The sequence below is a fragment of the Zalophus californianus genome, chromosome 1 (assembly GCF_009762305.2).
Source record: "Zalophus californianus isolate mZalCal1 chromosome 1, mZalCal1.pri.v2, whole genome shotgun sequence".
Lineage (NCBI taxonomy): Eukaryota > Metazoa > Chordata > Mammalia > Carnivora > Otariidae > Zalophus > Zalophus californianus.
Window position 1 is genome coordinate 96,886,758 of NC_045595.1, and position 22,862 is coordinate 96,909,619.

The window sequence follows — 22,862 nt, forward strand, 5'->3', positions numbered from 1 at the left end:
ATCAGTGCACTAAATCTCTCTCAGTCTCTCTGTCCCTGTTACTCACCTTCTCACCTCTATCCTCCAACCAAATCCTGCTGCTTCTGTCACTCAGGCTGATGGGGGACTCCTCCTCATCCCCCCAAACCTTCATTTGTTTCTAAAGCTCTGCAGATTAATGGAGTTTGTGGAAAGACAGAGTGTCAATATCATGATATAAGCTTGCTTCACACAAGGGCATATTCCTCTGAAACACATACCCTCTGATTGAGTCCATTTTTAAAACTTCCTTAAATAGCAGTAATAAAAGGAATTTAAACTACCTTTGGCAAACAACAAAATTCAACTGGCTGGCCATTTCCCTCAAATATCTCTCCAGTTTGTATTTCTGTTTTCTTGCAAAGATTGATAAATTCAATTATGTAAAAAGAAACTCTGCAGGGAAAAGAAATCACCATAAATAGTCAAGAGACTTAGGACAAACTGGGAGGAGAATTGTCACTCCTATCACAAAGGGCTCATCTCTTTAATATATAAAAGTTTTCTCAAGTCAATATGCAAAAGACCAAAACTGGACAAAGGCCATAAGCAGTCCACACACATAAAATGAAATCGAAATGATACTTAAACATATGACAGGATGCTCTACCACCCTCAATAAGAAGAATGCAAGTTAAAACTACAGTAAGATACATTTTTTTTCACAAATCAGATTAGCAGATAGTAGGAATAAGCATTTATCAGAAATATCTTTTAAAAATATGAGTGAATTGGGGCACCTGAGTGGCTTAGTCAGTTAAGCATCTGAGTCTTGATACCAGGTCAGGTCTTGATTTCAGGGTTGAGTTCAAGCCCCATGTTGGGCTCTAACACTGGCCTACCTGAAAAAAATCAATCAATCAATCAAAGCCCTGTCTAACTTAGAACCCCCGCAAGGCTGCCCTGCAGTAAACTCTAGACACCCCGGGGTCTTCCAGGTCTGGTTACTGCCCCCTTCTCCCTTTGTCATCATTTTCTTCTCTCATTGCCTTCCATTCCCTGGCCTTTCTAGTTTTGCTGCAACACTCAAAGGACTTCATTTGCTGTTTCCCCTACTTTTCCTCTTCGCTTTTCTTTCTTTTCTTTTCTTCTTTTCTTTAGAGGGGCAGAGGAGAGAGAGAATCTCGGGCAGACTAAGTGCTGAGCAGGGCTTGATCTCACAACCCTGGGATCACGACCTGAGCAGAAGTCAAGAGTTGGTTGCTTAGCCGACTGAGCCACCCAGCAGCCCCTCTTCCCTTTTCTTAAGACTCACTTCTTCTCCTCACTTGCGCAGGCCTGTCCTGGGAGGGGCTTCACTCCTCTCCCGGGAAATGGCCATGACCTCGGCCAGTACAGAGTTCCTCATCCCTCTGTGAAGAGACCCAGTTAAATCACCATATGGGGGCTACTCAATTCTCCCTGAGTTGCCTGGCCTGTTGTCACATAGCCAGGCTCTTGAAAGGTCTCTTCTCTGTTGGTGTAAGAACAAAGGGTCTCGGACAACTCCCTGGCTAGAACAGGCCATTCAATGTGGAAAATCCAGAGGGTGGTGGGACCTGGAGTGAAGTGACCAGAAGTTTCTGCTTTACAGTCATTAAAAAAAATAAGTACACAGGGGTGCCTGGGTGGCTCAGCCTCTGTCTCTTCTTTTTGGCTCGGGTCATGATCTCCTGGGTTGTGGAATCGAGCCCCATGTTGGGCTCTGCACGCAACGTGGAAAGTCTGCTTCAGATTCTTTCTCTCTGCCCCTCCCCCTGCTCATTCTCTAAATCTCTCTCTCTCAAATAAGTAGAATCTTAAAAAAAACAAGTACATAAATGTGTGCACTTAATTTATGTGAACATAACCATACATATTTGGTAAAGAAGACCCACAGCAAAAAATACATAAAATATCAACGCATTTTTAAATAAAACATGGTTCCTAAATAAGTCAGCTAGTTTATCTGCTGCTGCTCCGCTCAAGAAGTACGGAGGCTGTGGGAAAAAACACTTGTCTGTGCTGAACTCTTTGGGAAAGGGGTTGGCCCACCCAAATCAGATATCCTGGGCCTTGTGGAACTTTCCGGGGCAGTGTTGACCGCATGTGATTTTTGCTTCACATACTGAGTTTAGAACTCAGTCCCCATTCCATATGTGTACTTTAATTGTGACGGGGGAGAAAATGCTTGTTGTTAAAAATGCAAATTGTACAAGAGATGTGGAGTAGATGCCCCTTCTTCAACCCAACGGGTAGTTTCTCACCTAGCCAGAGGTAGCAGGTGCTGGCTGGATGCTGGCAGGAGGTAGGGGAGAGCTGGATGCCGGCTCTCCCAGCAAGAAGTGCGGCATGCAGTGCGGAAGGCAACAAGAACGGGGATGCAGGGAGATGGCGGGCTGGCAGAGAGGGTGCCCGGCCTGCCTGCGGGCGAGGGAAGGTGGGAAGGCTCCCAGGACAACAAGGTATGGACAAGATGCAGTGCTTAGGGGAGGCTGGCCTGGCTTCTCTGAGCTGGGCCATGCTGGGAGGCAGCGTGGGAGAACTAAGCAGGAGCAGGTCTTGGGGACTGTTGTGCCAAGCTATGAGGTGCAGCTTCCCGCTGAGAAGCCACCTGGAGAGGTGAATGAGAATATGGGTGGTGGCTTGGTCAGATTTATCCCTGGGCAGCTTGGAAGGGGCCCTAGGGGACACAGACTGAATCAAGGAGCCCTGTTAGGAGACCACTGTAGTAATCCAGGCAACATCTGAGCTAAAGGGGAGTTGAAGGCACTCAGTAAGAGAGATGGAGAGATGGGGAGATCCACGGCAGAAACAGGGGTGTGCAGAGAGGAACGTGGTATGCTGGAGAGGGATGAAGCTGAGGTTCAGCCCAGGACATGTAGATTCTGAGGGGCCAGTGGGTCCCCAGATGTCTGACATCTGGAGAGGGTAAGCATGCTCCTCCCCACTCCCCAGGGAGAGGCTTGTGGTAGAAAGAGGCCAGCTGGCTTTACAAGGTGGTTTGAAGGAGCACCTAATCTGATGGTGGTTAGAAGCTTCCAGAAAGAGGGTTCTGGTGCTGAGGAGAGAAGGCAGGGCTGGAGACCCAGTTTGGAAGAATCTGCAGAGGCCAGAAGTGAGAGAAGAGGAGCAGAACCTGAAGATGTGACTTAGGGGGCGCCCCCTTTATGGGGCAGCCAAGGTGCATCCTGGAGCCAGGAGGTGACAGGAAGCTGCCGTGAGCTCTGGACCTCCATGCGTGCACAGAGGGAGAAGCCCAGAGCAGCTCCAAAGTCACCCACCTGGCTTAGTGCTGAGAAATATCACTGATGGTGAGCCTGGAGCCCTGCCTTCTCCAGGAGGGAGCCAAGCTTGTTCCAGTTAGCCAGGCCCTCCGCGATGGCTCTGCTCTCAGCCAGAGATAGGTTAATCACACAGACTCCTGCGGCCAGGGGCTCCCTTTCACCTGGCCCTCCTTCTCTTCTCTCTCTCTCTCTCTCTCTCCCAGGTCTCCCTGTTTCCCCGCTTCCTCACCAGCCCCTTTTCCCCTCTTGTCCACTCCCTGGTATCTCAAAAGTGCTCCCAGAGTCACCTCAGGCTTCATAGAGGGACCATTGGAAATCCCAGCAGGTGCCTATCATGATCTCCTGGATCAAGCCTGAGGCATGAATAAATTTACTTTTCTTTCAGGCATCCTGAGTTTCCCACAACCAGTTACACCAAATAAATGGGAGACAAATGAGGGGCTAGACATGAAGATTATTGTGTTTCCCTCCTAGAATGTTCGCCAGGAGGGTCCCAACGTGTAGCGCCCTCCCCCACCGCCTGTATTGCAGCTTTGCTGTAGGCCGAGCCACGCTGGGCCTCACAGCTGCCCCCCAGAACAAGCCACATGTGCCTGGGGCCGCCCTCTGGGTGCAGGGGCAGCTGCAGGGTGACCAGGCCTCTGGCCTTGCTGCCTCGGAGGTGTGTCTCTTTCAAATGACCTTGTAGATAGAACATGCTGGCCTGGTCTCTGCCCAGCAACCTCCTTCATCCCATCCTCTGCTCTCCGTGCTGGCTGAAAGCCTGAGCTTCTGCCTTGGGGGCTCCTGGCTCAGTCGCGCGTGGGAGGATTCCCATGGAAACCCCACAAGAAGGAGAGGCTCGGGGAAGCCTCATTGATTTGCACTCTAGGAAGACAGGCGGGAGACGGTCCCACCTGGAACTGGACAGATGGCTCTCTTGGTGAGCTCTGGGGAAGAAATGACTTGCCCAGCCAGTTGTAGCGTGAGCTCCAATCATGTGTCTAGAGGGAAAAAGATAATGGGCGTCTGTGGACAAAATCTTGGAGGCTCTTTAGTTCATTTGTCATTGGTGGTTTTGTGCTGAATGAGCGTCTTTTAATAAAACAGCCCCTCGACTTAATATCTGTGCGAAGAAAATCTCAAAAACATCCCAGCAAACCAGGTTCAGCCCTAGGTATCATTGGCACCATGGTACAGAGGCAAAAACGGAAGGAATGAAGATGGTAAATGGATTGGCCGAGCTCGTGGCGCTCCGTACTCCCAGCTCATGCCTCTGTGGAGCTTCTTTTGCTCATTTGCTCCGGCTTGTGCGTCGCTCGTGTAGCCGTTCGCCTAGCACTTGCTCTGAGCCAGTGCCATCCGGGAGTCCTGGGACTGCAGTGAGGAGACCCAGCCCTGCTCTCGAGTTGTCTCCTAGCTGGCGGGAGAGAGGCAGCTAAGGAGATGGACGGCCTCCTGTGATAAGTCTGGTGGAGACAAGCCCGGCTGCTCTGCGAGCAGGGGAGGGGGCTCCCCAGAGGTGTTGATACCCGAGCTGAATTACCCCGATGTGGGGGCATGTGGGGGTGTGCAGGGAGAGAGAAGGGAGGAAGGCAGCAGTGTGTTAGGACAGGGATGTGCGGGCTTACGTGTGCCTGTTGGAAAATTCTGGCAGTTTGGTGGAAATGCAGTGAAGGGGTTTGCGGAGGAGGGTGGGCCAGGGGAGCACTGTGGGAGGTTAGGGTTAGGAGTCTGCACTTCATCCTGCTGTGAAGGATTGTAAGCCGGGGTATGATTAGATTAGCTTTGCATTTTACAAATGCTGTAGTATATATTTGAAAGCAATATGAGTCTATTAAAGGAATTCAAATGGTATCAGGCTGCACTGTTTTTTACAGTTCTTGCCATTATTCAGACCTGTCACTGGGTGTGATCCCTTTGGTGTGAGCTCTCCCTAGAGGGAAGCGATCTGCTTTTAGACTTTCCCATAGCCTCAGGTCCCGAGGGAGGCAGCATTATTGTTGGTTAAAAGAAGGAGTGAAATCCATACCCACCCCTGAGTCTGAAGCCAAAGGCCACCCTGAGGGGAGGGCAGCTCACCCAGTCATTTCCAATTCCTGCAGCGTCTGTCTCCAGGCCGACCCCATGCCTGGGTGAGCCCAGCCAGCCGGGCCTCTGAGAATGGGATTTCTGGTCCTGTGCCTCTAAAGACTGAACGTCACATTTTGCAGACTGCTGAGGCTCCTTCAGCGATGCAGCTTCAACACTTCATGTTTCCTCATTTCTCTGTCGAGTTGCCACACCCCACCAGGGTCCCCGCGAGGGCAACTGGCAATTTGGGTTTTTGTTTTCTTGCTCAGCCATCATTGAAGCCCCGGGGCGGACCCTTCCAGATAATGTCATTAAGCATCCCATCCAAGCATAAACTAAGAAATTAAGTGTGGTTTGGGGGGAATGGGACAGGGGCACCATTAGGCAGTGTGCAGTGTGCCTTCTGCTTATTGGGTTGAGAGATGACACTATTGCTATAGCTTAATTTGGACTTTGTTGTAGCTCCTCTGTGCCTGGCCTGTGGCGGAGAAAAGAAGAGAAACGTGACAGGGACCCATTCCTTCTGGCTGAAAAGAGAAGGCAGGGACTGAGTCTGACGGGGCTCCTGCTCTATCCCCAGCTCCCAGCAGCACAGGGTGTGGCACGTGGCAGCCATCCTCTAAGTGTTTGTTGAGTGAATAGGTGAGGACTGAGGCAGGAAGCGTGCACGGCAGTATCTAGCAAAGGGGCAGACTGGTGACAGCCAAGAGTCCGCTGCTCAGAGGAGATGACACTGTTAGGGGCAGAACAAGGGCCCGTGTTCCCATCTCCTGACTACATCCTCTAAAAAAAGAGCAGAAAATGAGACCTCCCTGAAGCTCAGGGCTACCTCCCCACTCTCATACATATACTCTACCCTGTCTTTAAAACATGCTGCCTGTGTCTGGGCTGCTGGGAGCAGAGAAGCCCAGGCGAAAGCTTCCTGTGCTCAGAGGAACACCCCTCAAGGTAGAAAGAAAAACAGATCAGCAGGACCAGAGAGAGCTCAGGCCAGCTCTGGGTGGACAGAGTTGTGGGGCAGGTTCCTCAAGGCCTGGTGGATCAGGGCAGGCTTCCTGGAGAAGGTGGAGCTGTCAGGCAGGATTGGGGAGAGGAAGAAGGAAGGACTAAGAGCTCCACCCACCTGGACAAAGACATGAAGACGGACCTGTAGCCCGGGTTTAGGATTTGAGACTGTGTTACTAACTTCCTTCCTCCCAGCTCTGGCCTGGAGTCAGCTGGTCCTTCTGTCCCTCCATCCTGATCCTGACCATTGCCCTTGACAGTTTCCGTGGGACTAAAACCAAATTATTTAGCCTGTCTTTTATTCATTTGTTATTCAGTGACCAGTTAAAGGGGACCATAGGAGCTGGAACTTCCCTGGGGCAAGGACTGCAGAGGCAGTGAGGAGATAACAGGGAAGGTGAGAGCAGAATAGAGCCACGACTCCAGACCAGGAGCTGGGCTAGAAGCTAAGACATAGTCCCCTATTGTTGAGCATGTGCACTGACCTCCATTCTTTGCTGCTATGAACCACTCTGGCCTTTGCTCTGTAGCTGAATCCTAGCACACACCCACGGTCATTTCTTTAGGATGCGTTCAGGGGCTGAAATGGCAGTGTCGGAGAACATCTGCAGTTTAAAGGAGCGCGTCACATTTCCCGGGCAGCTCCTCGGTGCCCTGTGCCATTCCAGACTTTACAGACATCCTTGCAAAGGCAGGCAAGGTTAGCAGAGTTAGCGGCACTTTTCAGGTGAGTCTCAGAGAGCTTACGTCCTTGCCGGGGCCCAGTGGGCAGCCGGGCATTCAAACTCTGCCCTTCGTTACATGGCGCGGTTGCTAGTTTTCCATTAGTGGACATGAGCACTCCGATCGGGCCCTGTCGTGGGGTGAGCAGCAAAGGGGCCGTCTGTTGTAGGTCTGCTTTGCCTCGCCCCCGGTGTGGGCAGCCTCTGGGATCCCCAGCTGCCACTGATGGGGCAGAGGCCTTGAGGCCCTCAGTGACCCAGCGTGGGTCTCCTCTGGGGATGTGGCTTGGCTGTTGCTTTCAAACACATTGAGGGTGTCTCTTCAATAGCAACAACTCCAAAGTTGGCCTGGTTGTGTACAAGAGTAAAGCAGTTGCCCTTAGACATGTCCCCTGTGGGCCACACAGCACTGAACACATTTGGCATCATGCAGAAGCCCCGTCCTTAGCAGTGCGGAGGAAAGTGGGAGAGCATGGGCCTGCCCTCCCATGGCCCTGGGGTCCATCTCAGTCCTTCCACTTGCTGGGACCCTCTCTGCACCTGTCCCCTGTTTTGGATAAAGGGGCACGTGACTTCCAGTTCCTGTGAAGCAGCTGTGAGGCCACCTGGAACAGAGTGCAGATACCTACGGTTAGTGATGGAGAAAGCACACGTAGTGGGGACTTTGTGTTCAGGATGGCAACAGCCCCGCTGTCACTTTGCTCAGGCTGCTTGGCGCCTCAGTTTCCTGGTCTGCTAGAATGGGACTATAAGGTGCCTTTAAGTGAATTATAAAAGTGTCAGATTCCAACCCCCTCGCAGTCTGATGCGCTAGGGCAGACTGTACAGACTTACAGAGATGACCCCGGATGAGTGTTGGTTCTGTTCATTGAATCCCCCATACACACCCTGTACCACGCACACGTTATCATGCTTATTTTTCATAATTGGTTGAGGCTCAAGGGCTGGGTGAAGGTTGCAATGGAGCTTCAAGGTGAATACAGGAAAAAACAAGTTGTCTTGTTAACTGAACTACAGGGTCCAGCTTTCTTGTAGACACAACTGGTCCTCATTTCCATTTGGGCCCTTTGGGTTAGAGACCCCACCGCCACCTCACTCCCCTACCTCTGCCCTCTTCCCCCTCCCCCCTCCCTCCACAGTAATGGCAGCATACCACACAGCATGTTCTGCACCTTGTTTGTTCAGCTTCATCTCTCTGTTGAATCTTCCATGTCAGTACATTCTGTCCTCCAACTGCATAGTATTCCATCACATGATTTACCAAAATTTATTTAACCTGGCTTTAGTTTGGGTTTTTTCCAATATTTTGCTATTACAAAAAATGCTGCCTACGTATATATATAATATTTGATATACACATGTATTTTATATATGATACATAATATATGTGTATGATGTATTATACATATGTATGTAGCTCTGCACATTTAATACTGAATAAATACTGGAAGTGGAATGTACACTTGCCATTCTGAGAGACAGCGCTAATTCTTCGTCCACAGAGGTTACACCATTTTACCTTCAGGTTAGCAATGTATGAGCCTGTCTGCTTCTCCAAGAAGGTGTTATCTAATTTTTTGAGCTTTGCTGATCTGATAGACAAAACTGGCATTTCATTGTAGTTCTAACTTGTTTCTCTTTTATTATGCACTTGGTAGAACATCTTCTCAAAAGAGCCATTTGTTTTTCTTTTTGTGTGAACTATTTGTTGTATCTTTCACATTCTGTATGTGGGTTGGTCTTCTCTTCAGTTTATAGTAGTTTGTCATATATTTGTAATTTGTGTCTTAAGTATTTCCCCATATTAAGACAACAAGCTAGGGCGCCTGGGTGGCTCAGTTGGTTAAGCAACTGCCTTCAGCTCAGGTCATGATCCTGGAGTCCTGGGATCAAGTCCCGCATCGGGCTCCCCGCTCAGCGGGGAGTCTGCTTCTCCCTCTGACCCTCTTCCCTCTCATGCTCTCTATCTCTCATTCTCTGTCTCTCAAATAAATAAATAAAATCTTAAAAAAAAAAGACAACAAGCTAGTCTAACCTCTTTTATGAGTGCTTTTTGCTATGCAACTTGATTGTTTCCCATTTTCGTTTCCTATTTCTTATGGTTGGGTCTTCTCTCCCCCTTAAATGATTAGATTAAATGGTTGATAGGTTTTATTGTTTCTTTATTTTAGTCATCAAAGTCTTGCATTTAAAATATATTTAGTAATATGTAAAAATGTGAATTGTTTAATTTTAGGTGAAATAACCTAAATAAAGGCCCATGACGCCAATTTTAATTTTTTTTATTTTTTTTAATTTAAATTCAGTTAGCCAACATATAAATAGAAAGAAAATTCACTAATTTTTGTAAATTAAAAAAAAGATAAAATGAAATAATCCAAATGCTAATAGTGTTTTACATCTGGTTAATGAGTCAGGTGGTGATTTTTAAGTTTGTACATTTTTTAACATTTTCTAGAATTTAAAAAGTGGTTTAATGTTTTCTAATGGACTTTAATTTTTAGAATATTTTTAGATTTATAGAAAAACTACACAGAAAGTAGGTAGAGTTCCCATATACTCACACCTAGTTTTTCCTATTATTAAAATCTTCCATTAGTATGGTACATTTATTGCAGCTAATGAACCAGTGTTGATATATGGTTACCTGAAGGCCAGGCTTTATTCAGATTTCCTTAGTTTTCACCCAGTATTGTTTCTCTGTTCCAGGACACCATATTAAATTTGGTTGTCATTGGGCTTCTCTTGGCTGTGACAGTTTCTCAGCTGTTCCTTGTCTTCAATGGCCTTAACAGTGTTGAGGAGTATTGGTCAAGTTTTTTGTTGGATGCCTCCCACTGGAAATTATCCTATGTCTTTGTCATTATTAGACTGGGGTTATGGGTTTTTGTGGAAGAAGACCATAGAGACAAAGTACTGTTTCATTACATCCTGTTATGTTATTTCATGACATACTATCAACATGATAATGATATAATAATATTATAATAGATAATATAATATGGTAGATTAAATGATTGCATTAGAGAGTTTTTATGTTTTATTGGTTTTGTTTTGTTTATGTGGTATTTTTTCCCAAAGAACTAGTTTTCAGACCTTTTTATGAGTTCTATTTTCTATTTTATTATACTTAATTCATTATTTTCATTTTTTTATACTTATTAGTATAAGTACACCAGTCATGATCTACTTTAGTAGGATCCCACAGGCTCTAAGATGTGGGATGTGTTTTGTTATTCTCACTCTTTCTATATTCTGCAAAATCTATATAGATTTTTTTGAGTTGTTTAGAAGAGAGTTTTAAAAAATATCCAAGTGGTAGGATTCTGTATCATAATTTTGTGATTAGGTTTTAGTTTTTCTTTTGTTAGTAGATTCTCTATTATCTCTGCTTTTTTTGTGTATGGTTTATTTGTAGCCTAATAAATGGGAAATGACCTATCTTATTAGTTATGCAATTTTGATTTGTTTATGTCTTTACTTAATTTGGCTCATTGGCCTGTCATAAGCTAAAAAGGGTACATTAAAGTTACCTGCCTCTACTGTGTATCTGTCTGTCCTTGTATTTGCTGTAGCTTTTGCAGTGAATTTTGGTGCTATTACTTGGTGTGTTAGATCTTTAATACTGTTGAGTCTCTCTGCTTTGGAGATATCTCTTATATGTAGCATACAGTTGGGAGTTTTATCTTGATTTCCAATCTTAGACTTTGTGTGTGTGTGTGTGTGTGTGTGTGTGTGTGTGTGTGTGTGTGTGTGTAGTTTACCATGGCCATTCATTGACATAGCTAGTATTTCTGGCTTAGTTTACTATCATATTTTATGTCTTTGTGTTATTGTTTCTATTGCTTCTTACAGCAAAATCTTTCACTGTGTGGTCTGTTTTATTTTGTGTTCTTTCTGACAATTTAGAAGGTTTGTATTTTATTTTCAGTCCTTCCGGATGTTTATAACTATGTAAGATGCATTTTATCTTTTTTTAAGACTGTGCTAGTTGTCTCCCTTCTGAAATAAGTGATTACAAAATTAGTTTACAAATTTAGTCACAATTTTTATATGCTTTGTGACAGCTTTTTTCCTGGTGAATTTGCTTGGTTTGCCTTCCCCCCCCCCTTTCCTCCTTTATTTCTCCTGTAAGCATCTTTGTCTCTATCCTGTGCTTGTTCCCCTTTGAAGAGGAGAAGCTTCTTTAGATCGACATTTTGCAGTGGATTTATGTAGAGGAAAGGCCAGGAAGTATCTTAGGAGAACGGGATGATGGCTCCCTGGTTCGTGGCAATTTTGTTCCCAGGACTATGGCCGTGATTTCTTTTGGCCTCCTTCTGCCCAGGCAGCAGAGATCTGTAGCCAGGGGCTTCCCCCAGTGCAGGCCCCTCCTCCTGCTCTGCCTCATAAACACACTGCTTCCTGCCATGATGGCAGCCTGAGGTTTCCTTTGCTAGCCCTGCCCTCCTTTAGCCTCAGGTGTCCGAGGCAGCTCCTGCTCTTCTGTTTGGGAACCGTTGGTTTTTTCCATCAGGGAGGGCCAGCTACTGGTGGGCTCTGCCAACTTTATCCGAGATCTGCGGCCACAGGTGCTCTCTCGCCCCCGTTGGATCTTCACTGCTTTTGGCAGCCCTTTACTGTTCTTGGCAGTCTTTCCTTAGAAGTTGTGGTTTGGGTTACAAATGTGTTCTAGTTTCACTGAAGATAACATTTACATTTCTCTTGCTCTTTCTCCTTTATTTTAGGTGATTTGGGATACGAAAAGGAGTAACTGTATCCTGCTATCTTAGGAGTGTCTAGTGTTGCACATTTTTACGTGCTCTGGTTTCCACCAGATTAAACATTAGCCAGGGCGCTCAGGATCGGGTTGGCATGCGCTAAAGCTGGGGTCTGCAAATAGAAAAGAAAGAAAATGGGAGTTGAGAATAAAATAGGAGAGTGAAAAAGGAATCCGTGGTATACCTGGTGTGCTGTGCGGCAGCAGGGTCCTTTCCTTCCCCCCTTGGACTGTGCCTGGGAGTGTGCCACTATTTGGGTGGGAGGTTGTGGCCAGACAGGGCAGGGCATGAAACATGCCTGCCTTTTGGTCTGTCTTGGGGGAGGTTGTTCAGAACCCAGCAGCTCTTAGGCCAGAGGGAAGTGCACACGCCTGTGCTCTGGACTGGATGCAGGGCTCACCTCTCCATCTTTCCTCACATGCAGGGCTTTCCAAGCAGCTCAAGCACCCTGGGTTCTGGCTGGCCTCCTAGAGATGGTGGCCAAATCCTCCTGCCTGGAAACCAGGATCCTGCCTCAGAGGAGGTTGTCCAGGGTCAGTGTTGTTAACCAGTGTTTATGTGCCCAAAGAAAGAGCAGGCCCATCCAAAGGGAAGGGGTACTTGTGGGATGCCCAGAGGATAGAGCCAGAGAGGAAAACCTTGCCCACAGAGTCTCAGGCTTGGCCCTTTATATTGTCTCGCAGATTACCACACTACGCAGAGGGCATCATTTACCCCCCTTTTACAGATGAGGAAACCGGAGTCTAAGAGAGGCTAAGAGACCTTTCTTTGGACAAACAGCTTAGAGATGGAGACAGGGATTTGGATGCAGTTCTACCTGGTTCCAGAGCCTGGACACTAGCCCCCTTATCCCCTGCCTCCCACTCACCTTCCCATGGAGACTCCACCCCATCCTCAGGTGGTTGTCTTGTGTCCATGCTCATGTCCCTGGGTGATTTTGCAGGTTCCTCACTCTGTCCTCTTTCTTGAGGCTGGCTACACTTTAGAGACTATTTAAGCTCCCCAGGGAAGCCGGGGTGGGAACCAACGGGCCACACCCTATACTTCTGCATCCCTGTGTCCTTGGACCCGTGTCCCCTCAGCCTCGGCACAGGCCTTGTCCCTGGGACAAAATACACCTGGGTTCTTCTCCAGTCTCTGCGGTCTTGGGTCAATCACTTTACTCCTCTAGGCTCAGTCCTTATTTCTAAAATAAAATTGTCTGTGATTACTGGAAGAGTAGAACATGGACTCTGACGCCAGATGATCTCAATGTGAATCTGAGCTCAGCACCTTATTAGCTGTGGGACTTTAGCTAATTACTTAGCCTTTCTCTTTAGTTTGCTCAACTATAAAATGGGAATAATAATGTACATGTCTTACAGGGAGGACTTAAGGATTAAATGATAATGTAAACTGTTTGGAACAGTGTCTGGCATATGGAAAGTACTAGATTAATACCAGATATCGTTATATTACTTGATTGTTCTCATTAATGTACGCAAAGGACCCAGCCTCTAGAGGGGCATAAGTGGCTATTGATGCTGTTGTCATAACCGGTGCCCTTTGCTTTCTTCCAGGAGCTTGGGCCCCTGCCCCAGCCCGGCAGAGGCTGTGGAGGTATACGGTCCAGAAGTCTGGTACGCAGCCCGGCGGCCCATCCCTGGCTGTGGGGAGCGGAAGCTCCCACGAGGTAGCGGTGGCCTGCAACGGCCCCCTCCCGGCAGTGAACCATGGGCCAGAAGCTCTCCGGGAGCCTCAAGTCGGTGGAGGTGCGGGAGCCGGCGCTGCGGCCGGCCAAGCGGGAGGTGCAGGGGGCGGACCCGGGGCGGCCGGCGCGGCTGGACCAGCTGTTGGACATGCCCGCTGCGGGGCCCGCAGTGCAGCTGCGGCACGCGTGGAACCCCGAGGACCGCTCGCTCAATGTCTTCGTCAAGGATGACGACCGGCTCACCTTCCACCGGCACCCGGTGGCCCAGAGCACGGATGGCATCCGTGGCAAGGTGGGCCATGCCCGTGGCCTGCACGCCTGGCAGATCAACTGGCCGGCGCGGCAGCGTGGCACCCACGCCGTAGTTGGTGTGGCCACAGCTCGGGCTCCTCTGCACTCGGTGGGCTACACGGCACTGGTGGGCAGCGACGCCGAGTCGTGGGGCTGGGACCTGGGCCGCAGCCGCCTCTACCACGATGGGAAGAACAGGCCCGGAGTGGCCTACCCCGCCTTCCTGGGGCCCGAGGAGGCCTTTGCGTTGCCTGACTCGCTGCTCGTGGTGCTGGACATGGACGAGGGCACGCTCAGTTTCGTCGTGGATGGCCAGTACCTGGGCGTCGCCTTCCGTGGCCTCAAGGGTAAGAAGCTGTACCCGGTGGTGAGTGCCGTGTGGGGCCACTGCGAAGTCACCATGCGCTACATCAACGGCCTTGACCGTAAGTGCCCAGTCCGGGGGCGGGGGGGGGGGGGGTGAAGGGCCAGGGGTTCCAGAGGCTGCCTGTCACCGGAGGCATTGGGGAGGGCGGCGGGGAGCAGGGGAGGGCGGCGGGGAGCAGGGGAGGCCCCCCCCTCCATTGTCAGTCGGGGTCGACCCTGCCGGGTAGAGGATGTGAACTCTGGGAATCTCTCATTTACTGGCTTGGTGGTCTTGCGCTGTGCCTCAGTTTTCCCACCTGCAAAAGTGGTACAAGGATAGTAATCTTGGTCAGGGCTGTTGTGAGGAGCAACTAAGATAATGTACGTGAAGTGCTTAGACCAGCGACTGGCACCTAATAAGGGCTTCCTGTGTTGATACTAATCATGAATCTTGCTGTCTGCATAAGGGTCATACAAGTTGATGTCTCCTGTGTGCCAGGCCTCAAGCTCACAGCAGGAGGAGGGTGACAGTAGAAGGCATAGTGCCTGCACTTGAATGCCGTGTACTCGGAGTTACTGATAAATAATAAGTAATGATAATAACAACTATCATTTGTTGACCGCCTACTGAAGGCAGGGACTGAACACCCAATTTCCAGCTCTCCCTGGTGAAGTCTGTTAAAAGGGGTCACCTGGCCCTCATCTCTAGCTGATTATTACCTCCTGGGAATGAGAGCCCGAAGTTGTAGAATCTTTTGCTTTTTTCCAAGAGGACCCAGGAATCTAGATTTGTGTGAAAGAGCCCCATTTTTGAAGTTGGCAGCTGCTGAAAACACCATGTGGGCAAACAAAACCCCCTTGCAGGCTGTAGACAAGCCCCCAGGCTACTGGGGGATGATCCCTGGCAGCTTTGAGGCCTCCTCTCATTTAACAGGCACCATCGTGCTGTGAGGCAGCTTAAAAATCATGGCAACAAAATTGGTTATGGCTTCAGGAGGGAGTCCCTCAGGGATGCAGGGTGGCCTCTGCCCAGAGCCATGCATGGCCACCAGCTGAGAGGAGCCTTGCGGGCTCATCCACACATGACACTTCCTGCCACGCCCCTGATGAAGCTCACAGAGGCAGGTGCTTACAGCCAGAATTCCAGTTTATTCATGTCAGATGAGAGCTATAATTGCCCCCATTTCAGAGAGGAGAAAACAGAAGAGCAGAGCTACTGAGAACCAACGCCTACCCAGGTCTGTCAGCCTCCGAAGCCTATTCTTTTCCCATGCTCCCCCCGCTTCAGTTGAGAGACTGAGAGTACCACCCCAGAAAAGAAGTCAAGAACAAGATTTTACTCAAGTAAAATTTATATTTACCTCGAGCGTAGGGCAGGTTGGCTGTTTTCAAGGGTGGCGGGCCAGCAGAATGTGGCCAGTATGCTCATCTCTCTGACTGAGCCACTCAGGCACCCCAATGGTATGCTCATCTCTCTGGTGTAACAGGCGACGTTCTTCCTCAGATTTCATTTTCATGGTTGTTAGATGAAGATTGCCATTCATGGCAAAGTGTTGTTCTGTTTTCTCTGATTAACCAGTTAGATCTAGGAGCAGATGAGTGTGTCCTGAGAAGGGCTAGTTTAATCATCCTAGTGCCTTGTGGAGAATGTCTGGAACCCTCATAGACATGGGGGCGAGGCAAACCCCAGTACTGAGAAAACCAACAGCAACAACAAACACTCTTTTCAAGCAGAATTGGAAAATTTACTTGCCAGAATTTATCATGGCAGCAGAAGAGTGGACTTGGCATACAAGTCTTTGGAGTCTGACACGCCTTAGTGCCAACTGTATCACCACTGCTCAATGGTTTTGTGTCTCTGGTGAGTCATTCCAATGCCTTACAACTCATTTTGCTTATCAGTAAAATGGGACAGTATCAGGTCCCTTTCATAGCTGCTGTGAGATCGGTATGGTGGTACCAACTATATGGTGGCTGGCATTAATAGCCAGCAGGAGCTCCCTGAGCCAACATTTGGGCCCCCAAGATGCGCTTCCTCTTGAGTATTGGTTCACACTCAGCTATTATCTGTTGCTTGGTTTTCAGGTACAAAGCTAAGGTGCTAAAGAGGCTGGCCAGTGGCTCCCCCAGGCATGTTAGGTTGAGGAGCAGTCAAGCCATGGTATCCTCCTTGGTGCAATGTTGGTGGGGAGCTGGGTGGGAAAGGACAGCTGTTCTTGGGGCATTTTGAGCTCTGGGATCCTTCAGGTGGCTGGAGAAGGTTGGTGTGGCTGAAACTTGGCCTATTCCACCCTCCTCCCAACTTGCAGTGATTTTTGAGTTTGGCTGAAGCTGGAATGCTCGTCAGGAGGCAAGGGAAGGACAAGATGTCACGTGAGGCAAGCCTGTAGCATCTGTCGTTCCGTGTCAGGATTGGCTTGTCTGCTGTGGCACTGGCCTATTCTCCAGATGGGAGTAATGTTCTCTATTATGGGCAGGATATGATGGCAGAGAGGGCGACCTCAGCTTTTCTGGGCTTTGAAAGGCCATGGTCAGCCTAGGACAAACCCTGACTGCAGAGTGGGCCATAGGACGTGCCACGGTGGAGTCTGATCGGGGCTGGTTGGGAGGGGACTGCATGATGCCTGTAGCCCGTGACCTGGGCTGATGTCCACCAGGGGCATCCCTGGGCACCGGGAAGGATTTGGCCCTAGGGAGTCCCTGGGCAGGGAAGGTGACCCAAGGTGGGGTTCTGTACATGAAAATTCTGAGCCAACATTGGTTGTGGACATGATGTCAAGTCTCCACACTCAGACCTGACAGGGATGTGGGGAAGCACCGTCAGAGACAGACTGCGGAACAGAAAGGCAGGGCTGCTCTCTGGGGTTGCTTCCCCAGAAGATCACTGGGGAGAGAAGTATGCCCAAGGCCCCTCACAAACCGTATTCGACTCTGGCCCCAGTGCTCACCAGAAGGCTGGGCACAAGGATGACCTCCTCTCTCTGAACCTCAGTGTTCTCCCTTGTAGAATGGGCATGATAAAGCTCCAGGCACAGAGCACACAGCCATTGGTGCTCACGGCTTTCATTAACTAGGCGAGCTGAGCCAGGTCCTGAGCTTCACCTATAGAATACACCAAAAGTGGCTTGAATAGAAGCTTCTCCTCTAATGTGATGGAGGCAAGTTGATGGATATCCTTTTCTCAGTGTTTGAATTTTTATGACTATGAAAGCAAGACTCAAAAAGGACTAACCGCATTTAACTGTGAACATGTGTTCGTTGGGGGTAGAGCTCCTAGAAGCATGTTTTCCTGTTGCAAATGCGTTCTTCAGCCATGGCATGGAGTAGAGCAGGTCTGCATCTCAGGGTTTACCGCAAAGAGCTGCAGGATGCCCAGGGGGGAGGTTGGGCGAGCGGGCAAGCTGCCTCCGGATGACCAGGTCCACAGCCCAAGTGATAACAGCAATAATAACACACCACCCATACCTACCTCCTACGTACTGCTTAGTCTGCGCTGGCCTTCGTGCTAAGCATTTTACAAATTTTCACTCATTTAATCCTTGCAACTACTCTTTCAGCAAATGCCTGTATTATCTCATTTTACAGTGAAGACATTGAGGCACAGAGAGCTTGAGTCAGTTCCTCGAGGTCACACAGCTAGTAATGGGGGGAACCAGGATATTCAAAATGAGGCACACTGGCCCAATGGGCCCCTTGTGGAGATGTTTGCAGAGGGGGCAGGAAGGGAAGGAACAGGAGAGACTGCTCCACTGGGCTGGGTGGTCACGCAGCCAACTGGACCTTTCCTTCAGCAGTGGATCTGGGTGAGACCCTGAGATGCTGTTCTGGCCGATCTCCTCCCTCCAGCTTTCATCCCCAGCCCTCAAAGCTCTCGGCTCAGCACAGAGCTCCACGGGGTGTTCTGAAAAGTTAGCTGCATCAGGACAGCCCAGCAGTGTCTGTGAATCAGGCATGCTTTGGTCGCTAACAGGAGAATGTCACTAAAAATGTCCCAACCGCTGTGAGGTTTGGCCCCGCTGTTGTGAGGTGGGCCAGGCCTTTGGAATCGGCTCCGGGCTGGTTTCCGGAATTGCTCCTCTGCTCCCTGGCTCCCCCTGCCACGTGTTGGAGGCCAGGAAGCTTGACAGAACAGCTTTGTCTCCTGTCTTGGAGATCTTGGGTGGTGAGTGGTGTATGGGCGACACAGGAAGTGGAGAGGAGCCCCAGACAGAGAAAGGTGGGCTTGGAGCCCTGTGCAGCTTTGATTTGGGGGTCATAACGATTATGCTTTTTTTTTATACCACCCATGTTTTGTGCTCTGGGCCAAGTGTTCTTTTCTCTCTCTCTCTCTTTTTTTCTTAACCCATACAATAAACTTTGAGGGGGTGTTGCTGTTATTTCCATTTTGTAGATGGGAAAATGGAATCTTGGAGAGGTAAAGAACTCATGAACTTGCTCAAGGCCAAGCAGGTAGCCAGCAGGAGAGCTGTGCTTCACCCCAGTCCATCAGCACTCCTGTGCCCTGCTCCTGCTGCCTGGGCCAGCCCTGACTCCATTTTGCCCACCACGTAGGGCCTGATTCCACAGAGCAGGTGTCAGCACCAGGGCTCCTTCTCTGGGGGGTTAGAGAGTGGGAAACGTAGGATCTCAGGCCTAACTGGCAGAGAGGGCTTGTCCACCTGCATCGAGCCGGGAAAACTGTATTTCCAGCCGTTGTTCCTAGATGGTTTAATTGACCTGCCAACAAGTATTTATTGGCGCAGCGGCTCAGCAGAAGACACTGGCAGCCAGCCAGGGCTTCTGGTATTGATGAAGGCCAGAGAGAGTTTCCTACCAGGCTGAGTACAAGGACACCGTCCCCTTGCCAGAGACATCCTCCAGTCTGCACTGAGCTCACCGCCATCCTGCTTGACTCGCATGTGTCTCCCAGGTGCCGTGGTCCTCCCAGCCTCCCTGACATCGAGATGCAGCTCCTCGGCCCTCCCGACCCAGGCCTGGTCCCTCTTATCATTCTGCCCTGACCCCAGCCCACCCTAGCCCTCAGCCCAGGGCTCTGCCCCCTGCATCCTCATTCAGCACCGGGTCTCCCCCATCCACCCAATTCACTTACTTTTCCACATGTGTGCCTTCTTTCCCCAAGTGAAGATGAAGTGAGTTACTCAGGACAAGGGATGGTGACCCAGGAGGCATGTGTAGGGAAATGGATAGAGGAGGGACTTAAAAATATATGTGCATTTGGGGTGCCTGGGTGGCTCAGTCGGTTGGGCATCTGCCTTCGGCTCAGGTCATGATCCCAGGGTCCCGGGATCAAGCCCCGCATCAGGCTCCCTGCTCGGTGGGGAGCCTGCTTCTCCCTCTGCCTCTCCTTCCCATCCCCCTGCCTCCCGCTCATGCTCTCTCTTGCTATCTTTCTCTCTCAAATAAATAGATAAAATCTTTTTAAAAATATGTGTGCATTTACTTTTGAAAGGCAAACTGTGCACATAACAACAAATTTAAATATTACAATGAAATACCCATCCCCCCACCCATTAGCTCCCCAGCTCCTCTCCCTGCTGGCAACCACCATTAATAGTTTTGCATGTGTCCTTCCAGAAATTTATGACAGAGAAATTTTACATGAATGTGATCATGCTGTAAACATTGCTCTGCATCTCCCTTCCCCCTTCATAGATCTTGGTGATTATTTAATATGATTACTATAGAGTTGCCTCATTCTTTATTAACAGCTGCCTGAGTTTTCTTGGTATGGTTGTATCACTATTTTATTCAGACCCCCACTTTTTTGACATTTAGGCAGTTTCCAATCTTTGAGAATAAACATTTGATTCCAATTTAAATTTCATTTCTGCCCCCTTCTGGCTAATTAACATCCCTGAGCCTTTGTTTTCCCCTCTGTGCAGTGGGAATAATTATATGTGCCTTGCGTAGTTGCTGTGAGGATTAGAAATGAGGCAGAAATGAAACATGGTCCAGCATGTGGCTCAGAGTTGGGGGCGGGTGTGCTGGAGGGGGCTGTGGGTCTTACCACGCTTACCCACGTCCAGTGCTGAGCTCTTTTGGGCCCCTTGATGAATCTTGTGAATGATTTGGTTTCTAGTTTAAAGTACAGTAGAACCACATTAATTTGCTGTTAAGGAGGCTTCAAGCACAGTGCTGGACTAGGAGCATTTGAATTGTATAATCTGGTCAGTCCTTACGTAGGGTGTGTGTGAGCACGCTGAGTCACCTGCCCTTACCTGCCCAGGGCAGGTCCATGATGGAGTGGGTTGCTGTTCTGTTGCTGCTCTTGCCAGGGCTGAGGGTGATAGTTCTTTGAGGCAGGGACTCCCTCTGTGGTACCCCTTGGAACTGAGGACATAGTAGGTGCTCAGTAAGCGCATATGAATATACTGGCCTCCCACCACCTGCCGAGCTTTTCTGTTCCCTTCTGCAGCCAGACCCTAGTCACAGTTGGCTGGAATAGAGGGAGGCTGGCTAGGAGAGGCCACCCCCTTGAAGCCTGACCCTAGAGGGACCCAGTCCCACCTCTCCTTGTGTGTGGAGCACAGCACATCTGTCCCTGCACTTGGGCCAGGCCCAGGCTACGCGACAGGCTGGGCCATTCAATTCAGAATCTTGACATTCAGAAACTGGCTCCTACCCTTTGTTTGCCACAGAAAGGAACAGACTTTCAGCTGAAAGCGGTTTTTGTGGCCCCGCTCTGAGTGTGTGTGTTGGGGGGGGGGGGGCGGCGGTGTTCACATTTGAACAGTCGTGAGTAGGTTCACTCTTGGAAGTCCTGAGGGCAGGAAGGGGGCTTTGAAACGCGGGCTCAGTCAGGAGAGTGTCGCCATGGGCCACAGTGGAGTCACACGCAGGGGCATTGGAAACACAATGCACCTGCCCTCTTCCTCTCAGAGGGCCTCCGTGGGGCCTCGTGGGAAGAGCTGGGGCTCACTCCTGACGGGGCTGCTCATGAGCTGTGACCCTGAGCAAGTCAGTTCATGCTGGAGCCTCCGTGTCTTCATCTGCAAAAGTAATAGAAACATACCGTGCCACAGACGTTGGGATTGTTGATGATATACAGAAAGTAACTGGTCGCGTGCCTGGCATGTAGTAGATACTGGAAAAAGTAGGTTTAAAAATCGCCACTCATGACTATCACAGCTCCCGTAGATTGGTAGAATTACTGTTAGTGTTATTAAATGTGGAAACAATTATTGTTATTAAATTTGGGTCTGGGGGCTTTCACATAAGGGAATATGTTGGTTTGGGGGGGGTTGACTCTTCTTCTCTTTAAGATACTTGATGGAAATGCCACCTGAGGTTCAAAGACCACTGTGAGTTTGTCACAAATGAGCTGGGAGTGTTGAGCCTTCCCCGTGAGCAGTTTCAGGGATTTCCAGCTAAGTGTCTGGTGGAAGTGTTTTGGAGTTCCTGGTGGTGACTTGCTCGGTGGACGTGTGTTCAGCAAGGCTGTACAAATACACGGCCTCCTTGCCCACCATGGCCCCCGCGGGTATTCAGTGGGGAGGAGCTGCCGAGGCGCTGGGCCTGGAGGGGCAGCATCTGTCTCTGAACAGATGGCCACGAGGCCCGGCTGTGGGCTTGCCCCTGCTGGACCTTTGGAGGGAAGGGAAGGGGGAAGAGGTGGCTGAGAGGAGCCGGCAGGAGGGTGAGGGCAGGCCCCAGGCAATGGAGCCGGAAGAGATGTCTTCCGGCAGCTGGGGCCAGACCCCCACTTTACAGGGGGGAGCCGAATGGACCAGAGAGCTGGGAGGGTTTGCCCAAGGTCACCGGCTAATTAGCAGCAGAACCAGACCTAAAACCCAGGCCTCCAATCCCCCTTGAAAACGCCACTCACCAGAAACAAGAGAGTGCGGATTCGATGCAGTTTGTGAGCCTGTGTTGAAAAAGCCTGACATAGATGGGAGAGGACATTGGAGTTTAGGAGGAGAATGATGCCTTCCTAGGAAGTGGCCTTGACAGCCTGGGCAGCGTTGAGACAGACCCTCCGTGGCTTCCCTGTGCCTCCTGCATGTCAGAGCTGCTGTCCCCACCCTGCTCAGACCCCAGAGCAGGGAGTCCAGCACAGTCAAGATCACCAGTCCCTCCATGTACTACCTGGATGAGCCAGGTGTAAGTTTCCTCAGCATTTCTGTCTGTAAAGTGGGTTTGCTGATGGGACTCACCCCATAGACTTGTTGTCAGCATTGCTTCTCACACCTTAATGGGCATCTTGCTAAATGAGGTTCTGACTCAGGAGGTGTGGGTAGGGCCCGAGACTCTGCATTTCGGACAAGCCCCTGGGTGGGGCTCATGCTGCTGCGTGTTGAGGGCAGGGCACAGGGCAAGACTTCCCCACGCACGGCTTGTCCCCTGCTCCCACCGTCCACCTCCCTAGCCCCCACTCTGATCCTGCAGCCAAGCCAGTCTGCTTACTCCTCCGTGCTTGGTCTGTGCTGACCTCTTCGTTGGAAATGGCCTGTTTCCTCCCAACATCCCCAACAGGGCCCACTGTGACCAAACCTGGCTCTGCCCACCAGCCCTCCTGCCTGGCTGACATGAGGGTCGTTCCTGCACCTTGTCCCCCCACGTGCTCCCCACCCTTCCCCTGTCTAGCTGTGTCTTCTGCATTTCCTCCCTTTCCTATCCAGCCCCGTTTTCCTCTTGTTCTTATCCTCCCCAGCCACCGCGTGACTCAGTTTACCTGTCCTGGAGCCCAAATTCGCCCCGTCGCCCCGTTGCCAGCACGGTATACACAAGGAAATCC

At 50.0% G+C, this 22,862-nt stretch overlaps 1 protein-coding gene across 1 annotated transcript in view; it reads left to right on the forward strand.

The window, feature by feature from the left end:
- SPSB4 (splA/ryanodine receptor domain and SOCS box containing 4) overlaps positions 1-22,862 on the forward strand; it is a 76,194-nt gene that overhangs the window by 1,976 nt on the left and 51,356 nt on the right. The window contains exon 2 of the mRNA XM_027585637.2: positions 13,362-14,208. Within this exon, the coding sequence (XP_027441438.2) occupies positions 13,515-14,208 (694 nt within the window). The 5' untranslated portion in view covers positions 13,362-13,514. The remainder of the gene's footprint in view (positions 1-13,361; positions 14,209-22,862) is intronic.